Genomic DNA, 19,674 nt, shown 5'->3' with positions numbered 1-19,674 from the left:
CTTTCCATGGGGAAGCTTTCCCAAAGGAATTCCTGCAGCACAGTGTGCCACTCACTGACTGCAAACACCAAGCCCAGCTCCCAGCCAGGTGTGTCCAGGTGGAGCAGAGCCATTTCTGGGAATGCATCTGCAGTGAGAACAGCCCCAGAAATCCTGTCCACAGATATTTTCTCATGGCCCAACAGCTCCACCAATGCTTTGCTCAAATCAAAGCAGTTTTTTTCTGACCCCTCTGATTGGTCCTTTTTAAGTTGTTTTTTTTTCTCTGTGGAAAATCTTGGTTTGTGATATTTTTCTTTTTTGGTCTGGGTGTAATTTAGATTCAGGGCTCTGGTCTAATACTTGAGATTGTTATTACACTTTTTCTGGGCTTCTGCAAGTTCCACTCCTGCTCTCCTGCATAATTCCCCACTTATTTTTAGGTCTGTCCTTTCTCTTTACTGACACAGAATATGGAGACAACTTAATCACCACCAATTTACTGGGAAAGAGCAACTTTTGTGCCTCTTGTTTTGCATTGGGTATTTCTTTCTTCTGCAGTAAGACCAGAGTGACCCTTTAGAAGAGAAGTAACCATGAGGTCAAACACCTGCCCTGATGTCAGGGAGTTTTTAAGACAAGCTGATGTCACCTTTGAGATCCTGGGCAGGACCAAAGCTGGCACAATTCCCACTGCAAAGGCTGACTTTGAATCACTGTTTCCTGTGAAATGTGTTTGTTTCCTAGACAATGCCAGGCAGAGCTCCAGCGTGTGACCCTGCCATTGTCACCTACTGCTCAGCACCTGCCCTTCCCAGTGCGCTCCCTGCGTTTTCCAGTTCTGATGGAAAAGCTCCAGCCCAGCCTCCACTGCAAGCACAGACCCGAGCTAAGGCAGCACCTGCCACCTCTGAGGCTTCTTCTGCAGCTGGGAGAGCACAGCCCAAAGCTCCAGAGGGATCACATTCCACTCAAATCCCACCATCCTGCCCATCAGGCTCTTCTGGAAGTAACTCCCAGCATGTCCAGACCCACCAGGATCCCTCAGCTCTGCAAGCGAGGCCTTCTGGAATTCCAAACAACAAAAAGCTTCCAAAAAGAATTGAAAATATTTTTGCCCAGCTCCAGAGTATATTCCCAAACTGCAGCAGGTACTGGATGGAAGGAGTGCTGTGAAACAAGGGCTGAACAGCCAGGGATGAAGGGCAGAAAGAATTGATTTTGTTCTGCTGACAAGGGATGGAGGGACAGGACAAGGGGGGATGGTTTGAACTGCCACAGGGCAGGACTGGGTGGGATCTTGGCAATGAGGAATTGTTCCTGGGCAGGGCTGGGATGGAATTCCATCCCTGGATCCCTGGCAGTGCCCAAGGCCAGGTTGGACACTGGGGCTGGAGCAGCCTGGCACAGTGGGAGGTGTCCCTGCCATGGCAGGGGTGGCATGGGATGGGCTTTCAGGTCTTTCCCAACCCATTCCATGATTCTGGTGATTGTTCAGGGGTTTCATCCTGGACACTGAGAGTCACTGGGAGCAGGCTCCAGTTCCTGGGGAAGCTGCTAGCTTTGATCCAGCTGGGATCTATCAGGGAGCCTGCAGTGCTCTCCAGGGCCATCCCTGACCCTGCCTCTCCTGTCCCTGCAGCTCAGACCTCCTTGCCTCCATCGGGGAGGTGCAGAGAAGAAATGGGACCAGCCTGAGCCCTGAAGAATTCCTCAGCAGGGCCACGGAGCTCATCCTGGACCAGCAGCTCAAGGTACTGGGGCTGCAGCTGCTCCTCTTCCTCCCGTGGGCAACGGAGCAGCACAGCCCCAGGAATGCAGTTCCTTTCTGATCCTTGCAGGCAGCACCTCGAGCAGGCAGAGCCCTGCACTCCTCAGGCTCTGCTCCCCCAGCACGGGCCGGGGAAGTGCCCATGGAAGGAACCCGCCCCGGCTCCCCCCGGGCAGCACCCACCCCTAAAACCTCCTCCAGTAAAAACCTCTCTCAGCCAAACCTGCAGCCCTGGGGCAATGCTGGAGCTACAACTAAAGCCAGATGGAGGAAGCAGGACAGTGCTGTAAGTTTGCTGTTTCAGTGGAGTTGTTGCCATGTGCTTTGTACCACACACAAAATAATCCTGGAAAAAAAATAATTGCCTTGTTTTATTTTGTGTACAAAAAGCTTCAAAAGACTTGGTTAAAGTCAGTGACCTCGTTAATTGAGTAGAATGTGCTGGTTAATTGCTGGTTTTTAAATATCTGAGCCTTCCTCTCCTGGCCAGGCCTGCAGTGAGGATCCCTGCAGCATCTGTCATGATGAGCTGAGCAGAGACTGCTGTGAGCTCGAGTGTGGCCATCACTTCCACAGAGAGGTGAGTTCTGCTCCTGTTCCTCATCTCCACCTCCTAAAAACAACCCCTTTCCCTCCCCTTACCCTTCAGTGCTTAAACAAGGGCACAATTCCCTTTTCCAGCCTTTGCTCCTCAAGCCTGACCCACAGGCAGCCTGTCAGAAAGCTTTAGGGATTCTTAAAGTGAAATGATTCATCAGAGTGGGTTTCTGATGATTATTCAGAGAATGGATCTGGTTGGGATTGCTGGCAGCACACTCAGGGAAGGGGTTATCCCTGAAAACTCTGCCTCCTGCTAGTGGAAATTCCTGAAGGAAAAAGCCAGGATTGTGTTGGAATAACTCCACCTTTCTCCCTTTTTGTTTTAATGCGCATTTGTTCTCGCAGAATAACTGATCAGAGCAGGAGAACAGTTCCACACCACTGAAATTTGGGGGTGTCGAACTCACTGAAAGGCTTCCCCATTAGTGCCAATCCTTTCCAGCCTCCAGCTGGACTCCTCTTGCCCCATTTTGCCTGTGACCTGTCCCTGTCCCTGTCCCTGTCCCTGTCCCCGCAGTGCATCCGGACGTGGCTCAAGCAGCACTCCAGCACCTGCCCCATCTGCCGGGTCCACGCTCTGCTGCCCGAGGACTTCCCTGAGCTTCCTGCCTGGAACAAGCCCAGCTGAGCCTGCTCCTCCTGCCTCCACTCCCTCACTGCAGAGTTCAGCATGGAAAGGGGCTTCAGCACGAGCCCAGTGCTGGGGACAGGACAGAACCCTGGGTTCATTGGCCATGGCAACAGCTTTGGGATTTCTCCTGGCTCCTGCCTGAGCTGTGCAGTTCAGGGCTGGCAGCACACAAAACTGCTGCATTTTTGGCTAAGGGACACTGAAAGTAGCAAATTCTTTTACCAGTGCTTAATTCCTGTGAAGAGGGGGCTTTTCCCTCAGATTTATTCCAGTATCAGACAAGTAGGTGATCCAGAGGATGGACCACAATTGGAAATCAAAACATTCCCCTCCTCTGGCACAGACACTCCAGGATTCAAGCCTGGTGTGCTCTTTGCAGCTCTTCTCTCTGCATAAATCCTCACCTGAGAATTCAAATTGTTTCAATTATGACTTTTTAGTCACATTTTCAAGCAAGAATTTAAAATTTTTCATTTGCATCAATTTTTAAATCTCAAGATTGAAATTTTTATTTCCCCCTTGTTGAAGAGCTGGTCTGTTTAAATGGGAAGGATTTTTTTTAAGGATGTTTTAAAAGGATGTTTAAGTGACACTTCCTCTATATTTTATGCAGGAATGGCCACCAGTAGCAGGAGGGACAGAATTCCAACAGCTCAGGGAATTTTCTCCCACTGTTTTCTGAGTCTGAGTGGCCAAAGCACCTTCAACACAAATTTGTCCCAAACAGCCAAAAGGTGAGGACCAGAGCCTGAGAATCTCAAAGTGAAACTCAAATATTCTCTTGTCTGAATCCAGGGAGCATCACATGGATTAGGAGCCCTTGGCTAATTCCAGGGATCACCTGTTCCCCACACTGCTACACCTTCTCCAGCTGAAGTTCTTAACTCCTCTCTCATTTATCAGTGTATTAATTTCCACTTGAATAAAAAATAAAATTGCTGCTGCAGCCAAACACGTTAGTTTGTGTAGTATTTCTGCTCACTCTGAGTTAGGGGTGAGTAACTGCTCTATGCTGTAGAATTAAGGCCTAAAAATTCCAGCACTGGAATTCTTTTCAGCTTTCTCTATTTTTGGGGGGCTTCAGCTATTCCCCAGATCTCCCTGGTCTCAGGGAAAAATGCTACATTTCAGTAAATACCATTTTCAGTAAATACCATTTTCCTCCCCCTTCCCTGACATTGAAATGAAAATTTCAGTTTTTTCTTCCTAAAACACCAGGGCCCAGACTGGAATCACATTCTCCTGCTGGACAAAGCAAAGGAAACGATTTTTCTTAGTTTTCTTAATTCTGCATTTTTAGGTGCTGATCTTTACACTTCCAATTTCCATAATACAGACTGAGCCTGCCTCTGCCCCACGTGGAAAGTCAATGGAAAATCCACAAGTTGTGGCTGTTCCATGAAAACAACATCAAAATCCACAGCCTGTTTGTGTTGGGAAGGTTATTTCTCACTGCATTAACACATTAATTAATTTATTCCTCCCACACCAACTCCTGTTCTCAATTAGACCAAAATTTCCTTGGTGTGATTTGAAATCACTCATTTCCCATCCACCCAGGGACAGATCCCACAGCACCACCTCCCAGAGTTGCAGCACCATTTTTAGACCTTCCAAGACCTTACTTCTCATTCTGTCTCAATTCCCAAACCCTCCCAGTATGGCTGTAATGGGATTTATGAGTTCTAAGGGGTCTTGAAAGGACTTTGGAACAAATATTACAAATTAAACCAAGAGAGGAACTTGCTGCATACTTCTACAAGCTGTAGAAAGCTACAGAATGATTCCTTCAGGTTCTGCCTGAGAAAAATTGGGAAAAACATGGTTGTGGAAGGCAGGAGGATTGGGAAATGCAGAGAGGCAAAGTCTTGGCCAGGTTAACAGGGAAGTGGAAGCACAAGAAGTGCCCACGGGAAGAAGGGAGTGAGGTGGCTCCAGCTGAAGTCAGGCATGGATAAAGTTCCACTTTCCCTCTGAGGAATTCCCAGAAAATCCTCTGCTTCTCCTGTGGATGTTCACATCCTGCAGAGCTTCAGGGGGAAGTTCTCTGTGATGAGATGGTCGTCGTGCAGGAGGACCACGATGTTCACTTCAAACTCTGGGAGAGGGGAAAAGAGAGAGAATTCATGGGAAGCTCAATCCCAGCAGCAATCCTGCTTCAGTTCCACAGGAAAAGCAGCAATCCTGCTTCAGTTCCAGAGAAAGCTGAATACTAGCAGCAATCCTGGTCCAGTTCCACAGGAAGCTGAATCCTAGCAGTAATCCTGCTTCAGTTCCAGAGAAAGCTGAATCCTAGGAACAATCCTGCTTCAATTCCATAGGAAAGCTCAATCCTAGCAGCAATCCTGCTTCAATTCCAGAGGAAACTGAATCCTAGCAGCAATCCTGCTTCAGTTCCAGAGAAAGCTGAATCCTAGCAGCAATCCTGCTTCAGTTCCAGAGGAAACTGAATCCTAGGAACAATCCTGCTTCAATTCCAGAGGAAAGCTCAATCCTAGCAGCAGGATGAGGCAGCAGCTCCTGAAACATTCCATCAGAACCTCAGCCAGGCATCCCAGCCCTGGGACCATTCCTAGAAAATTCTGCTTTGTTGTAATCTTATGGGATTCCTCTGGATTGTTTTAGCACTGATAAATTATGGTGAACATTCCTCTGGAAAAGAGGATTCAGACATGAAAGAAGAAAATGTTTCATGAAAGACACCTCCACCAAGATGGTGTTTAAAGCATGGAATGGGAGAATTCCAGGACAGACCCATTGCCTGTTTCCAGCATGTAACAGCCTTGGGAAATGAAATACTGGAATACAACAGGCCTGCAAACTGGGGAGCAAAAATTCCAGAAAAAAATCTGCTCTTAGATACTACACTGTCTCCTTCAAAGCCAAAAATCAGTAATAGATCAAAAATCAATCCTAAATATAGACAGAACAAAAAGCCAGGCAGAGTAAATAAATGAAAGGAAGCAGAAATCAAAAAAAATTCAATTTCTCATTGTAAATTGCTAGTAAAGAGCTTACAATGGCAAAAAAATTTATTATTTTGGAGAAAACCACTGCACAGAGACCTGTGCCAACAGATTCCAGCAGGCTGGAGGGAAGAAATACAAACCAGCCAAGTGGATTCTTGCAGTTTTTGAACAAGTGAGGAAAGCCCTGATTTTGTTAATAAAAATACTGGATTTTGACAACAATCAGCAAGGCAGGGCATGTGGTGTAGGTAAGAGAATCACAGCCTGACCAACCTTGCTGCTTGCAGGGCTTTCAGCAGGAGAGTGGGAAACAAAAAGGAGAAGAAATGGAAAGGGGGTTCTCACTGGTGAGGAAAAGAGGGAATTTTATTCTTGGACTACTCCTCAAGTGTTTAATCAGGTGCCCTGTATTCCACTGCTCCTCCTGTCCCTCACCATGGAGTTCTGTTAGGAGTGGCTGCACAGCAGTTTGTGTGGGAAGTGTTTGGTTGAGTTCTCTCAGTCTGAAATGCAGCAGGGCTCAGGCTCAGGGAGGCACAGGGATGTTCTGGGCTCCTCCTGCAGCTCTGCTGGATTTATCCCCTCAGCTGCCCATGGCAAGGGGATGGATGTGGCCACTCCTCTCGCAGGAAAACACCTCCCCACTCACCCACTTTGAAGTTGGTTGTTTCCAGGGTGGGGCAGGTGAAGAGCCGGGGGAACACCATGTGGATGGGGATGGGGAGGCCCCTGCAGACGTCGCCATCGGCGATCTGGATGTTCTGGATCTCGGTGGCATCCCTGGCATAGCCCTCAGCACACCCTGAGGAGGGAAATGGGAGGAGGTCAGAGAAAGCAGCAGCCAAAATTCACCACGGAGATATGTTGGAGTCCTGGCTGCTGAGAATTTTGGACTTTCTGTGCTGCCAGGCACTGACCCCCAAGAGAACTCTGCAGTGACCTGAGGGCCTGGAGAAGGTTCCAGAATTCAATAATAAAACTGAGATTACAGGTGTGCAGTTTGGGTAGAAGTGTGTGATATCCCAGGCTGGGAAACTCAGAGTTGAAGGGTTTAGAACACAGTAATAGATAGAAAGCAAGGTGGAGGTTTTAGGGTGGAGGCTGCTCCTTCTTCTTCTCCTTCTTCTCCATGGGTTTGGGTGGTTTTGTGTCATTGGATAAAAGAGTCTGCATTGGAGACTTCAAGTGATTAGTTACTGGGTTAAAAGTAAAAATAATTTCAGTGTCATTTCTTAATTGGATAGTTGAGCCTAAGAAGGCCTTGTATAGAAAGATAGTTAGGCCATTTTGTACCTTGTTAGTGAAATACTGCAGTACTCAGGGCTTTTAAGTCTGTGATATAGATAAGAAATAATAAACACCTGAGTCAGAACATGAAATATTGTCTTGAGAGCTTCAATCCTGACCTTGACAGAGGCAGAAAAAGAAGCCAAGAACCAGCAGAGATGCACCAGGATTAGGGGGAAAAACACCCTGCAAGTTTTCACTGAGTAAAGGATCAGGGAGATAATTTGAATTATATTGGGGCTGTTCCTCCATAGTGCAAACCCTGCAAGGCCTCAGAGCTCTGGCCTTTCCTTCCTGCTGGTCCCTGTTTCCCTGGGAAGGTGTCCCAGATTGCAAGGCAAGATGTGTTCTATCTCCATCCCTCAGAGCTGGGGCAGTTCTCTGCTGTCCCTGGGGCAGTTTTTTCTTTATCTCTCCCACAGCCCATCCTCCCTCCAGGAGATCTCTGCTGTCCATGGCCACTGAGTGTCCCTGCAGGGCTGATCAAATTCCACCATCCCATGGGGAGATGCTCCGCCCAGGGGAGGAGCCAAGCATTCCTACCTGGATCCAATCTGAGATCTTGGGACAGCAAGAGCAGCCTTTCCACTGCATTCCCAGAGGAGCAGCTGCCTCTCCCACTGGATCTTCAGAGGAAGACAAAACCCTTTCTGCAAGATCCCTGCTCCAGCAGAACCAGCCCTGGCACTGCAGGAGGGCTGAGCCACAATTCCAATGGGACTGCTGCCAGCACCCTGACCCACAGGTGTCAGAAGTGCTCTGACCCACAGGTGTGCTCTGACCCACAGGTGTCAGGTGTGCTCTGACTGTCAGTGTTGTTTTGGTTGACTGCATTGTTTATTTTATGTCACTGTCATATTTTCTGAAAAATCCTCTTCACCAGGATTTCTTCTCCTGGGACGTTGAGAAGCCTCAGAGAAAAATGTGAATAATTATCTGATTGCTTCTCCTGTGTTTGCTGCTTTGGAATGTGGCTGGAGATTGTTTATCCAGCAGGTGGTTGTTTGATTGGTTTCATGTGAATTGTTTTTAATTAATGACCAATCATCATCAGCTGTGTCAGACTCTGAGGAGTCAGTCACAGTTTTTTATTATTCATTCTTGTTAAGCCTTCTGTCTGTATCCTTCTCTTTCTGTAGTATAGTTTTAGTGTAGTATTCTTTTAATATAATATCATAAAATAATAAATCAGCCTTCTGAGAACATGAAGTCATAGTCTCATCTCTTCCCTCGTCCTGGGGACCCTCACAAACACCACAATTTTATTTTTATTTTCTTCCCTAATAAAGAACTGTTATTCCTACTCCCATATCTTTGCCTGAGAGCTCCTTAATTTCAAAATTATAACAATTCATAGGGAGGGGGTTCACATTTCCCATTTCAGGGGAGGCTCCTGCTTTCCTTGGCAGACACCTGGCTTTCCAAAGCAAGCCAGAAGGGATGGAGGGAAGTCCTGCAGGCTGGTGCCTGCCCAGGGCTCACCACAGGTCTCCACACGCACGAGCTGCAGCTCGATGCTCTTGACGGCCGCCTCGGCGCTCTCCACCACCAGCTCCCCCGTCAGCGGCTGCGTGATCACACAGTTGGTGGAGTTCAGGTGCCCTCTGATCAGGAATTTGGGGAGGGAGGCTCTCTGAAAAGGTTGGAAGGAGGAGAAAAAGATGGCACTGTGAAGAGCAGACTAAAGGGAAAAAATAAAAAAATCTTAAAACAAGTAGGAAATTAGTTAATGGTTTCAAAGCTGAGAACACAAGAGTTCAGAAATTCCTCATGGAGCTTAAATTTATTTCTGGCACTCTGTAGCAGGATTTCTCCTACAATATTCTCTCCTGACATGTGTGCTTCCTGCTCCTCCATCCACCCATGATGGGTGAGCATTTCCTGGGAAGAACTGACAGAACTTGGCTGTCAGAATTCATCCAGGAGCTGGAGCCATGTGGTGAAGGAGGTGGGGACACCTCCCACTGCCCCAGGCTGCTCCAATCCCAATGCCCAGCCTTGGGCACTGCCAGGGATCCAGGGGCAGCCCCAGCTGCTCTGGGAATTCCATCCCAGCCTCTGCCCACCCTGCCAGGAACAATTTCTTCCCAATATCCCATCTAAGCCTGCCCTCCTTGAGCTTCCCAAAGCCACAGAGGGCTGTAAAAAAAGGCACAAACAAGGCTCAAAATACACATTTTTAGGGTTCCTGACTGTCCATGTATAGAATGGTTTCCCTTGCTTCACTGCCATTTTTCACTCAGGAAAGGAATAAAAATATTTAACCACTCCTGAGCAAAACTGCACCTTCAATTGGTCACCAGAGTGCAAGAGATGAGGCAGAATCACTTATTGCTTATAAAAGTGAAAAAGAAAATGGAAAAACAAAACCAAGACAATCTGCCTGATATTCTACAAGGCAGAATTTAGTCGCTCCTCTGGTCTCTCTCAGAAACACACAAACTTCACATTTAAAATAAAATAATAAGAAAATCCTTTTACCTCTTTAACATTCTGCAGAGTTTCAGGAGTAATGGTGAAGTCCACAGGGCTCGGCAGCAGCTTCCCTTTCTGTGACTGCAGGGAATGGAAGGGTTAAACTGAAATCTGATCCCCAAAACAGAGAGAGAGTATTAACACTCACAACAGCTGGCTGCCCTAAACCACCTGGAAAAGCAGGAATACCCTCCCCATCTGAAGGAGAGAAGAAAAAAGTACAAATAAATTCATTGTACATGTCCCTTGGAATGTTTCCTCTCATTATTAAATCTGGGGAGGGGAGGTTCTAAATGAACTTGTGTCCATTGCTTCAAACCTGCTTTATAAATTCTTGTTCTCCACCAGCAAGGGGCTGATCTGGAACTCTGAGTGAGGATCTGCCCTCACTGCTCAAGAATTCAAAATAGCTGCTGCTGCCCAGCTGCAAGATGGAAAAGATTAGCAAAAGATTGGCTGCATTTTCCCAAAATGACAAATTCTGGCACAGAATAGGCTGAAGGGAAATGGTACATTGAGCACTGACAGTGAGAATTATATGTTCAGTAAAACCTCATCAATTCACCCTGACTGAGAGATTCATGATTTACTGACTGGTGAGCTCCGAAGTGCTGTAGTGGGAACAAGAAATAAACCCAGGAAAACTGCAGGAGATGTGATTTGTCACTCCTCTGACAAGTGAGGCTCACTTATAAATGGAATAATGGACCAATAAAATGTAGCATCAGATATTGCAGAAAATATTGAAATCTTACCAACAGGAAACTTGTTGGTAACACCAAACTACATCTTTTAAAAAGTTACTTTAGAACTAAAATAACATTTAAACCACAAGTCCTGAGTAACAAAAAGGATTTTGATATTTACTGTCCTGTTAGAGTTCAAAGGAATGACAGAAGCAGGGTGTTCCAGCAAGTTATAGATGGAAAAAGGGGACATTTCATCAGCTCTGGCCTGTCCTCAGCTGCTCTGGACAGCACAGCTGAATTTAACCAACCCCAAATCCAACTCAGGAACTTCTCTAAGAACCAGCAAAGAATTTTCTGGGAGTCCAACCTTCTGCCAGGAGGATTAGGATCAGAAACAAGAATTAGAAATTCTAGGATTAGAAAGAGGACCAAGTTTTGCCTTGTTTCCCTTGCAGGGGTGGTCATGCTTTGGAATGAGCTGCTCAGGGAGGTGCTGGAGCCTCTGGGAGTGTTCAGGAGCCTGGATGTGGGACATGGTTTGGGGTGAGGATGGGACTGGGTCATCCTGAAGGTCTCTCCCACCATCTTTCCATGATTTCCACCTGGATGCAGACCCAGCTGTGACAGTTTGGAGCCAGGGCTCTGAATGGGAACAGAAATCAGGGATTTTCACCACCCAACTCCCATTTCCAGGACTGGGGGAGCCTGGAAGCTTTGGCTGAGAACTGCTGGGATAATTCAAACCAGAGTTTGGAAAAATGACATCATGTTGATGTGACCACCCCATTGTCTCAGAACTCCAAGGATGAACAAGAGAATAAACCCAGGGCACTGTAAAAACATCTGAGAATCCAACTGCTCTTTGTTCTTTGAGACAGGAATGGGTTTTTCTAATCAGAAGCAACAGCTCTTTGGGGTGGTTTTGTTTTGGGGCAGATTTCCTTTACTCCTACATTCTGGACAAAGGTCTGAGGCACAGGGTGGGATTTTGGGGTGTCCTGTGCAGGGCCAGGAGTTGGGTTTGATGATTTTTGGGGTCTCTTCCAACTCAGGATATTCTGAGCCTACACTTCTGTAATCCCTTGTGTCACTATCACAGTTTCCATGGGTTTATTTGTTTGGGGTTTTTTTCCCTTAAAGTGAAGTGGGGAGAAAAAAAATCAATTAAAAACAATTAATTAATTGCAAAATGAACAGAAAGCACACTCACCAGGGAGTGGACAATGAACTCACAGGTCTTGGTCAGGTCCTTTGCCAGCAGGGAACGTCTCATGTCACAGCGCAGGGTGTACTGGGGGAAGGGGATGAAAAAAGGCAAAAAAGGGGGAAAAAGAAAAGCTTTAACTCAGATCTCCTCCCTCCTTCCCAACTTTTCACCTCCCTTCTGCCTCTGTGCAGAGTGTTGTTGCTGTTACATCCAGTTGAGGGTGATTTTTCACCCTGGTTTGGTTAAGGGATTATCAGTGTGATGTATTTTTTTTACTTTGTATTTTTCTCTTCAGCCCCTCTAGTTTTGGTTTTATTGTGGGATTGAATTCACAGTTGTTGGGATATTTCATGGGGAACTTCAGCCACACAGCTGAGCTCCAAGCAGCACTAAAATCAGGCAAGGAAATGAATTTGCTCCCAATTTGCTCCCCTAAGATGGGAGCCATAAACCAGCAGGTAAAAAATAGTAAGAATTTGGTTATCCCAGAAATCCTACACTTCATCTCCAACAAAGCCTCTCAGTGTCCTTACAGGACATGGAACTTGTTGGGATGGGGTTTTTTGTTTTGTTTGATTTTTAATTCCTCCCTCAGACCAGGGATTTGGGTTCCTCACTTCTGGTTCATGGCCACAACCACCCAGCAGTGTCTGATTAAAGGTTTCTGCATCAGAACAGAGACTTGGACCCACAATTAATCCCTAAATCAAGAAAGAGAGGCTGAATTAAACTGCCCAGAGGTTTAGGAAGTGTCTCTTAACCAGCACTTCAGTGTTACAAATCCCTCCTCAGGACAGCAGGACTTTCAAAGTGTGGCTGAAATTTGAAATTATTAAATTTTAATGATATTTTACTCAAGAAAAGCTCCACAGAGGAGAGAAGGAATGACAAAATAAAACATATATTCCTCATTAAAGTGCAGCTCAAACTGATTGATTGATCACAGCAAGTTATTTGGGATATGGGAAGCAACTCAACCAGGGCTGCACCATTTGTGACATCCCTACCACAAACAACAGCTGCTGCACGAGGGAAGAAGCCAAAACTGAGCAAATAAATGGAAAGGATTTTAAAAACATCCAAACACAGACCAAAAAAAAGGGATTTTTTTTTTTTCTAATTACTTCTGATAGGTTGCTGGGGGATGATTTGGTTTATTAGTTTTTTTTTTTTATTTCAGTGACATCAAACTTCATTGTCTAACCCAGAATTTACCTTCAAGAGATGGCTGAACAAAGACTTTCCCCCTAAAAAAACCACCCAAAACTGCCCAAAAAACCCAACCCATCTATGCTAAGGCAAGTTTTAACCAAAAAAGATCAAATTTCAGAACTGTATTTCCACAAGACTGTGTCCAAGCAGGTATTCCATACAGATCTGGGTAGGGAATGTTACTCCTCCTCACCCCAGCAAAGCAAACAATTCCTGATTTGTGTTGCTCTCAACACCACATGAAATTACACATTTATGTGGAAAACAACCACACTGGGGTGCTGTTTTGGTTTTTTTCCCAGAAATGGAATGGAAACAGTTTCCTACAACATCAGGATGGATCAGATTTAGGTTACAGATGTTCTGCTGAAATATTTCAGGTAAAACATCTTGTTTGTGCCATCATTCCAAGATTTACCACATAAAGGGTGGAAGGTTCAGTCAGAGTGAAAAGAAAACACCACCAAACCTCACCCTCCATTTCCATGGATTAAGAGCTGCTTTAGAAGACACTGTGCAGATGAAATTTCCTATTTTCTCTCCAGTCAGGACCTCCTCACCTGGATATTGACAAAGACTCCATGGTATGTCTCATACAGAACCTTGTTGCCCTTCATTTGCAGGGGGAATTCAAAGGGAATTTCTGTCTTGCCACTGGGGAGCTTCCCTGGTTTCACCATCTCGATGGTGCTGCTGATAATCTGAATAGGCTGCAAGGATAAACATCAAAGAGGTTTAGGTTGAGACAGAGAACCAACAACACCTGAACTCCACCAGAATTCCTGGATTTCCAGAATCCCAGGGACCTCTGCAGACACAAAGTGCTGGGATATTTTTTTTACAATGCAAAGAAACATTAATATTTTGCTGGAGAAAACAATTTCTATTTTAAGGGTGCATCACATTAATGACCAAAGATATTCAGGGAGCTCAGCAGAAGCAGCTCCAGCTTTGGGAAGTGGAGCTTTATTTCCTAAATGATGACCCTGAACAGCAGCAGGAATGACCAAGGCCACTGGGCATCCCCCCTGAGCTCTGAAGTGATTATTATTTAGGGAGGTCTCTCCCCACAAGGAGGGTTAACTGTGCTGTGCTGGGCAGGAGGTTGGACATGACTTTTCTTTTCTCTCTGCAGTTTTGCCATCCTTGTCCCCAACTCTTGGGCTTCCAATGCAAGAAAGAAGTGGAGCTGTTGGGTGAGTCCAGAGGAGGCCACTAAACTGATCCCAGGGCTGGAGCCAGCCTGGGAGGGCTGGGGGTGCTCACCTGGAGAAGGGAAAACTCCAGGGAGAGCTCAGAGCCCTGCCAGGGCCTGAAGGGGCTCCAGGAGAGCTCAGAGGGGCTGGGGACAAGGGCTGGAGGAACAGGAGCCAGGGAATGGCTCCCAGTGCCAGAGGGCAGGGCTGGGTGGGATCTTGGGGATGAGGAATTGTTCCCTGGCAGGGTGGGCAGGGGCTGGGATGGAATTCCCAGAGAGCTGGGGCTGCCCCTGGATCCCTGGCAGTGCCCAAGGCCAGGTTGGACACTGGGGCTGGGAGCAGCCTGGGACAGTGGGAGGTGTCCCTGCCATGGCAGGGGTGGCACTGGGTGGCTTTGAGGTCCCTTCCACCTGGAACTTTCTGTGATTCCCTGATTCAAGGCCATCCTCACTTAACCAAACCCTTTCCAAACGGAGCTGCCTCCAGGCAGAGCCAGCCCTGCTCCCAGCAGCCCAGCCCTGTCCCTGGGGAGCAGCACAGAGCCCCTCCAGGAGCTCCACAGGTCCCATTCTCTACAGAGCAGCCTTGTCTCACGCCCAGGAACCCCTCCATGGCCTCCACAGACAGAGACTGATCTGGCACAAAAGTCCAGTTAAACCCAGCCACTTCAACAACAGTAAAGTCACATCACACAAGAATTATTTTTCTTTAAATCAGAGATTCAGTGCACCACCCAGTAACCCTTTTTACCTATTTATGGCAGTGCATTTTGGCCTGAAAGAAAATTCTTCCATCAGTGCGAGTTACTTCCCTAAAATGTCCTCATATATCCCTCCCTGGGATATTCCAGAGTTGTCTGGACACAGCCCTGTGCCCTGGGATGGCCCTGCTGGAGCAGGGAGGTGGCACCAGTGACCCTCTGTGGTCCCCTCCAGCCTGACCCATCCTGGGACTCTGGGATCTCCAGATAAAGCTGAGCCTTTCCCTGCTTTCCATCACTTCCACAGCATGAGCAGCTCTGACCACCCGAGAGCCTTGGAGGAAAGGTTTCATTTGAGAAAAAAGAGGTTTTTTTTGTGCTAAAAACATTCACCTGGGCAGGCCTTACCTTGGCAGTGTTGCAGAAGGCCTCAAACACACCCACATTTTTGGCACTGAGCTGCAGATTCACTGAGCCCTCCATGGTTAAGGAGATCCCCTGGTGCTGCACCGTGTCCTTACTGGTGATGACCACCACTCCAGAAAGAATTTCCTAAGAGGAAAACATTTGTTTAAATCCATTCTTTCATAGCTGTTACCTAAACAGCCTGGAACTGATCTCCAAACTCCAAAAAAATCCTGTGCCCAAAGAATGGTGTAACCTTGTCAGGACAGACAAACAAACAAAAAATTTCTTCCTGATGAAGGAAATTAGGATGAGACAGAAAACCAACAGCATCTCAACTCTACCAGAATCCCTGGATTTCCAGGATCCCAGGGCTCAGGATCAGAATCCCAAGCTCAGGATGAGAGCTCTGCACTTTTGGTTTTCCCTTAAAAATATCATCCTCCTCTTGGCTGATGCATTAACCTGAGCTTCAACTTCCCACAATTTGAAGATTTTTCTGTCCAGGAAGATGAGAAACCTTTCTTTTGGGTCAGCTGGAACAGCCAAGTTCTGTTTGTGTTGGAATAACCTGCCAGGAGGAACTGCTGTATGAAAATTGGGATGGTCAGCCACAGGAGAGGGAAGAAAAGGCACAACTGGAAAAGGGATGGTCAAGCTGAAGGTGAGATTCACCTCAAGAGTGGAGCAGAAGAGATTTAAAATACAAGAAATGAACACAAAGAAACAGTTTTGCAGTGAATCTGAATGAAAGGCAGGAGCTGTGTGACTCCAGGGATGTTGTCACTCATCCCATGAGGGATGTGCTGTCCACAAAATATCCTTTGCACAAAAATGCTTCATCACAAAGTGTCAGCTCAGGCTTGAACACTGAAAACCTGGTGAACTGCACACAACTCCCTCCACACACTCCATGGTTTATCCTCCCCTTCTCCCACACTGCAGAACCTCCTTCCATCCTGAAATATTCCCACCTGGAAGGGGCAGCAGGTGACTGAGAACTGGTGAGGTCCCTGAGCTCCTCTCCTGCTCCTTCCCCAGGCAAACTGGCCCCAAGGTCTCTCCAGTCATGGGACAATCCCAACTGCTCACTCTGCACCCGACCTCTTCAAACCAGGATCTCTCCAGCAGAATGGGAATTTTGGCAGATTTTTGTCTCTCCTGGTGGTACAGGACGGCAAAAATGGGTCAGGGAAATTGAGGGAGCAGGAAAACATCCACATCCAAGCAAGGGTGACATCCTGAGAGCCTGGGAAGAGGAAGTGCAGCAAGTGGGAAATGCTGGAACAGGAGCACAAAGGGACAGCAAAGAAAAGCTGACCTAAATTCTGCACTGCTCTGCTAAGGGGCCTCAATTAGCACAAGCAATTAGGTTATTGCTTTAAAAAATGAGTCCAGCTCAACTCTGAGAAGCAAGGACAACCCTGAAGATGTGAACTGCTTTAACAAAGGAGATGTTTCCTGTCACACAGCAACACCCCCTTTCCAGAGCTGCTGCCTGCACATGGGAAGGGGGCAGGGCCTGGGGGCAGGAAGGGGAAGGGTGACTGGAAGTTAAATATCAAATTTGCTTTCAATACTTCTTCAGAAATGCAAAAAACAGCTCAAAATTCTGCCCCTGTGCTCAGGTGATTTCCCACCTGCAGAGCTGCCCCAGCCCTGGCCCAGCCCTGGAGGAGCTGGAGCTGCTGCAGAGAGCCCAGAGGAGGCTCCAGGATGGGCAGAGGGCTGGAGCAGCTCTGCTGGGAGGAAAGGCTGGCACAGCTGGCATTGCTCACCTGCACAGGAGAAGCTTTGGGCTGAGCTCAGGGTGGCCTTGCAGGGCCTGAAGGAGCCCCAGGAAAGCTGGAGAGAGACAATTCCCAGGGGATGGAGGGACAGCACCCAGGGAATGGCTTCCAGTGCCAGAGGGCAGGGCTGGGTGGGATCTTGGCAATGAGGAATTGTTCCCTGGCAGGGTGGGCAGGGGCTGGGATGGAATTCCATCCCTGGATCCCTGGCAGTGCCCAAGGCCAGGTTGGACACTGGGGCTGGAGCAGCCTGGCACAGTGGGAGGTGTCCCTGCACTGGGTGATTTTAAGGTCCTTCTGTGCCTAATTAAGGTTTGCATCTCCTTTCTGTCCCATGGAGATTCCAACAAAAAATCCACGTTGTATCCCTGGTGTAGAGCTCTTCCATCACTGTCTTCATCCCAGACTTACAGATTCCACGCCCAGTTAATGAACTAAAATTAAACCTTTCCACATGGAGTTAAACTGGAAGGTAAAAACAAAACTGACAGACTGATTGACCAGAAATATCCTAATTTCAGCTTAAAACAGAGAAAACATTCCTTTCCATACAAAAAAAGAAATCAATTTAAAAGTGATATAAAGCAAGCCAAGTTCGGTCAAATTGAAAATTGACAGCACTGAGAAACTGAAATAGATAAACAAAAAAAATCCTAATAATTTATAATTTTATAATGCACAAACTGATGTGAAAGTGAGACAGAGACAGTATTTACTCCTCTGGAGCAATTCCTAAAGGGAATAATTCAGCTCTGCCAAAGCCATTCTCTAGGTAATCTGACAATTGCAGGAGAGATGCTGCACACCCTTCCTTTCAAATCCAGTTTTCCAGGATTAAAATCATTCAATAAATGGAATTCCGGTGGATGGAAAGAATTTTTATGATACAAGTGCAAGAAAAAAGAGAGACCTGAATATTGCTGTGGAGCAACTCGAGATTTCTAGGTAAAAAATGATAAAAATTAAAAATATTCCTTCCCTTTCAAGTCACATCAGCCTCTGCAGAGCTGGGTCAGAGTCTTCCCGCGGTACCCGGGAAATGGGGAAGGACGAAAAGCACCGCTCGATCCCAAAGGCAACGCCCAAAATCCCGGAGCTGAGCACCGGGAAACCGCCCGGGATCCGAACAGCTCCGGGGGAAGAGCTGGGAGCAGGGGGAAAGCTCCAGGGAAGGGCAGAGGGAATGGACACACGGACAGGGACACGAGGAAGGCTTTGGGATACGGGGAAAGCTCCGGGACACACGGACAGGGACACCGGGAAAGCTCCGGGACACACGGACAGGGACCCGGGAGAAGCTCCGGGACACACGGACAGGGACCCGGGGAAGGCTTTGGGATACGGGGAAAGCTCGGGGACACACTGAACAGGGACCCGGGAGAAGCTCCAGGACACACGGAACAGGGACACCGGGAAAGCTCCGGGACACACGGACAGGGACCCGGGAGAAGCTCCGGGACACACGGACTGGGACACGGGGAAGGCTTTGGGATACGGGGAAAGCTCGGGGACACACGGAACAGGGACACCGGGAAAGCTCCGGGACACATAGACAGGGACACACGGACAGGGACACCGGAAAAGCTCCGGGACACACGGAACAGGGACACCGGGAAAGCTCCGGGACACACGGACAGGGACACACGGACAGACACCGACACCGCGGCAGCACCGACGGGAGAGGGCGATCGACTCCGCCTGCCGAGGAGTCCCCGTTGCCAAGGCCGGTCCCGGGCCGCTCCCAGCGGGAAGCCCGGACCAGGACACGGCTCCGAAGTGTCCCCGACAGGCTCAGGGAATCCCAGAACAGCTGGCCTTGGAAGGGACCACTGGAGATGATCTGGGAGCTCTCCAGGGCAGGGTCACCTGGAGCAGGTGACAGGAACGCGTCCAGGGGGTCTCGGAATGTCTCCGGTGAGGAGACCCCATCACCTCTCTGGGCAGCTGTTCCAGGGCTCTGCCTCCTTTTCTCCGTGCAGAGACAGAAGTTGTGCCTCCTGGGCAGGGGAATTGCTGGGCTCAGCCCCTGCCCGTGGCTCTGGGGCCATGGCTGGGCCTGGAGCAGAGCCTGGGCTGCTCTGACCTCCTGCACACAGGGACAGACACAGGGACAGCCAGGGACAGACTCAGGGACAGACACAGGGACAGACAGGGCTGAGGCCCCTCTCACTAAGTCTCCTTTTCTCCAGGCTGAGCAGCCCCAGCTCCCTCAGCCTTTCCTGGGCACGGAGCTGCTCCAGGCCCTTGCTCAGCTCCAGGAGCTCCTGGCCCTGCTGTGCTGAGGAGCCAGAGCTGGACACAGCACCCCGAGGTGCCCCCAGGGCTGGGCACAGAGGCAGGATCAGCCCTGGCCTGCTGGCAATGCCCATCCTGATGCCCCCCAGGCCTCCCTGGCCGCGGGCCCCGCGCGGTGCCCGCTGTTCCCGCGGGCTCTGTCGCGACAGACGCACCCCATCGCGATAGACCTTCCCGGCGCGCTTCACCCGCACGTCCAGCGCCGTCCCCATCGCTCCGTCACGTGACCGCTGCCTCACGTGACCAAAGGGCGGGGTGCGCGGGAGCCCCGCCCCCTCCACATCCGGGTCCTCGCCGCCGTCACTTCCCAGCCACTGACGCCGCTTCCCGCGCGGCCCCGCCCACTCCCCCGGTTGTCACAGCAACGTGCGGGCGGGGTGAGTGACGCAACGCCGTCACCCCCGGAGAACTTCGAATCCCGGCGTGCTTTGCGCGCCGGAAGCGCCCGCTGCGAACCGGGGCACC

The 19,674-nt window shown here is 48.7% G+C and overlaps 2 protein-coding genes across 4 annotated transcripts in view; one reads left to right on the top strand and one right to left on the bottom strand.

Moving 5' to 3' along the window:
- Positions 1-3,933, top strand: part of TTC3 (tetratricopeptide repeat domain 3) — a 74,084-nt gene extending 70,151 nt beyond the window's left edge. For both annotated transcript variants that reach the window (XM_059840136.1, XM_059840137.1), the window contains exons 43-47: positions 727-1,130; positions 1,622-1,733; positions 1,821-2,036; positions 2,241-2,330; positions 2,868-3,933. In XM_059840136.1, coding sequence (XP_059696119.1) covers positions 727-1,130; positions 1,622-1,733; positions 1,821-2,036; positions 2,241-2,330; positions 2,868-2,978 — 933 coding nt within the window. In that variant the 3' untranslated portion in view covers positions 2,979-3,933. The remainder of the gene's footprint in view (positions 1-726; positions 1,131-1,621; positions 1,734-1,820; positions 2,037-2,240; positions 2,331-2,867) is intronic.
- VPS26C (VPS26 endosomal protein sorting factor C) lies at positions 2,095-19,521 on the bottom strand. Of its 2 annotated transcripts, XM_059840139.1 has the most exons (9): positions 19,365-19,497; positions 16,099-16,285; positions 15,128-15,271; positions 13,381-13,530; positions 11,612-11,692; positions 9,719-9,793; positions 8,720-8,870; positions 6,600-6,752; positions 2,095-5,079 (listed from the first exon to the last, which is right to left on the bottom strand). In XM_059840139.1, exons 3-9 carry the CDS (start codon positions 15,200-15,202, stop codon positions 4,997-4,999), a joined length of 768 nt encoding a protein of 255 aa, XP_059696122.1. In that variant the 5' UTR covers positions 15,203-15,271; positions 16,099-16,285; positions 19,365-19,497; the 3' UTR covers positions 2,095-4,996. The 2 variants fall into 2 exon arrangements, with proteins under 2 accessions (XP_059696122.1, XP_059696121.1); XM_059840138.1 differs by lacking the exon at positions 16,099-16,285 and having other exon boundaries at positions 19,365-19,521.
- Positions 19,522-19,674: the final 153 nt, after the last annotated feature.

This window comes from Haemorhous mexicanus, chromosome 2 (assembly GCF_027477595.1).
Source record: "Haemorhous mexicanus isolate bHaeMex1 chromosome 2, bHaeMex1.pri, whole genome shotgun sequence".
Classification (NCBI taxonomy): Eukaryota; Metazoa; Chordata; class Aves; order Passeriformes; family Fringillidae; genus Haemorhous; species Haemorhous mexicanus.
Note: the sequence above shows the minus strand (reverse complement) of the source record. Positions and strands in the feature narration are given on the sequence as shown.

Excerpts from the sequence above, each read along its gene's own strand:
- VPS26C (XM_059840138.1), bottom strand. The coding sequence starts at position 19,421 with ATGGGGACGGCGCTGGACGTGCGGGTGAAGCGCGCCGGGAAGGTCTAT. Across the intron at positions 15,272-19,364 it reads GGAAGGTCTATCGCGATGGG|GAAATTCTTTCTGGAGTGGT; the intron begins GTGCGTCTGTCG and ends TTTTCCTCTTAG. Across the intron at positions 13,531-15,127 it reads CCTTCTGCAACACTGCCAAG|CCTATTCAGATTATCAGCAG; the intron begins GTAAGGCCTGCC and ends TTATCCTTGCAG.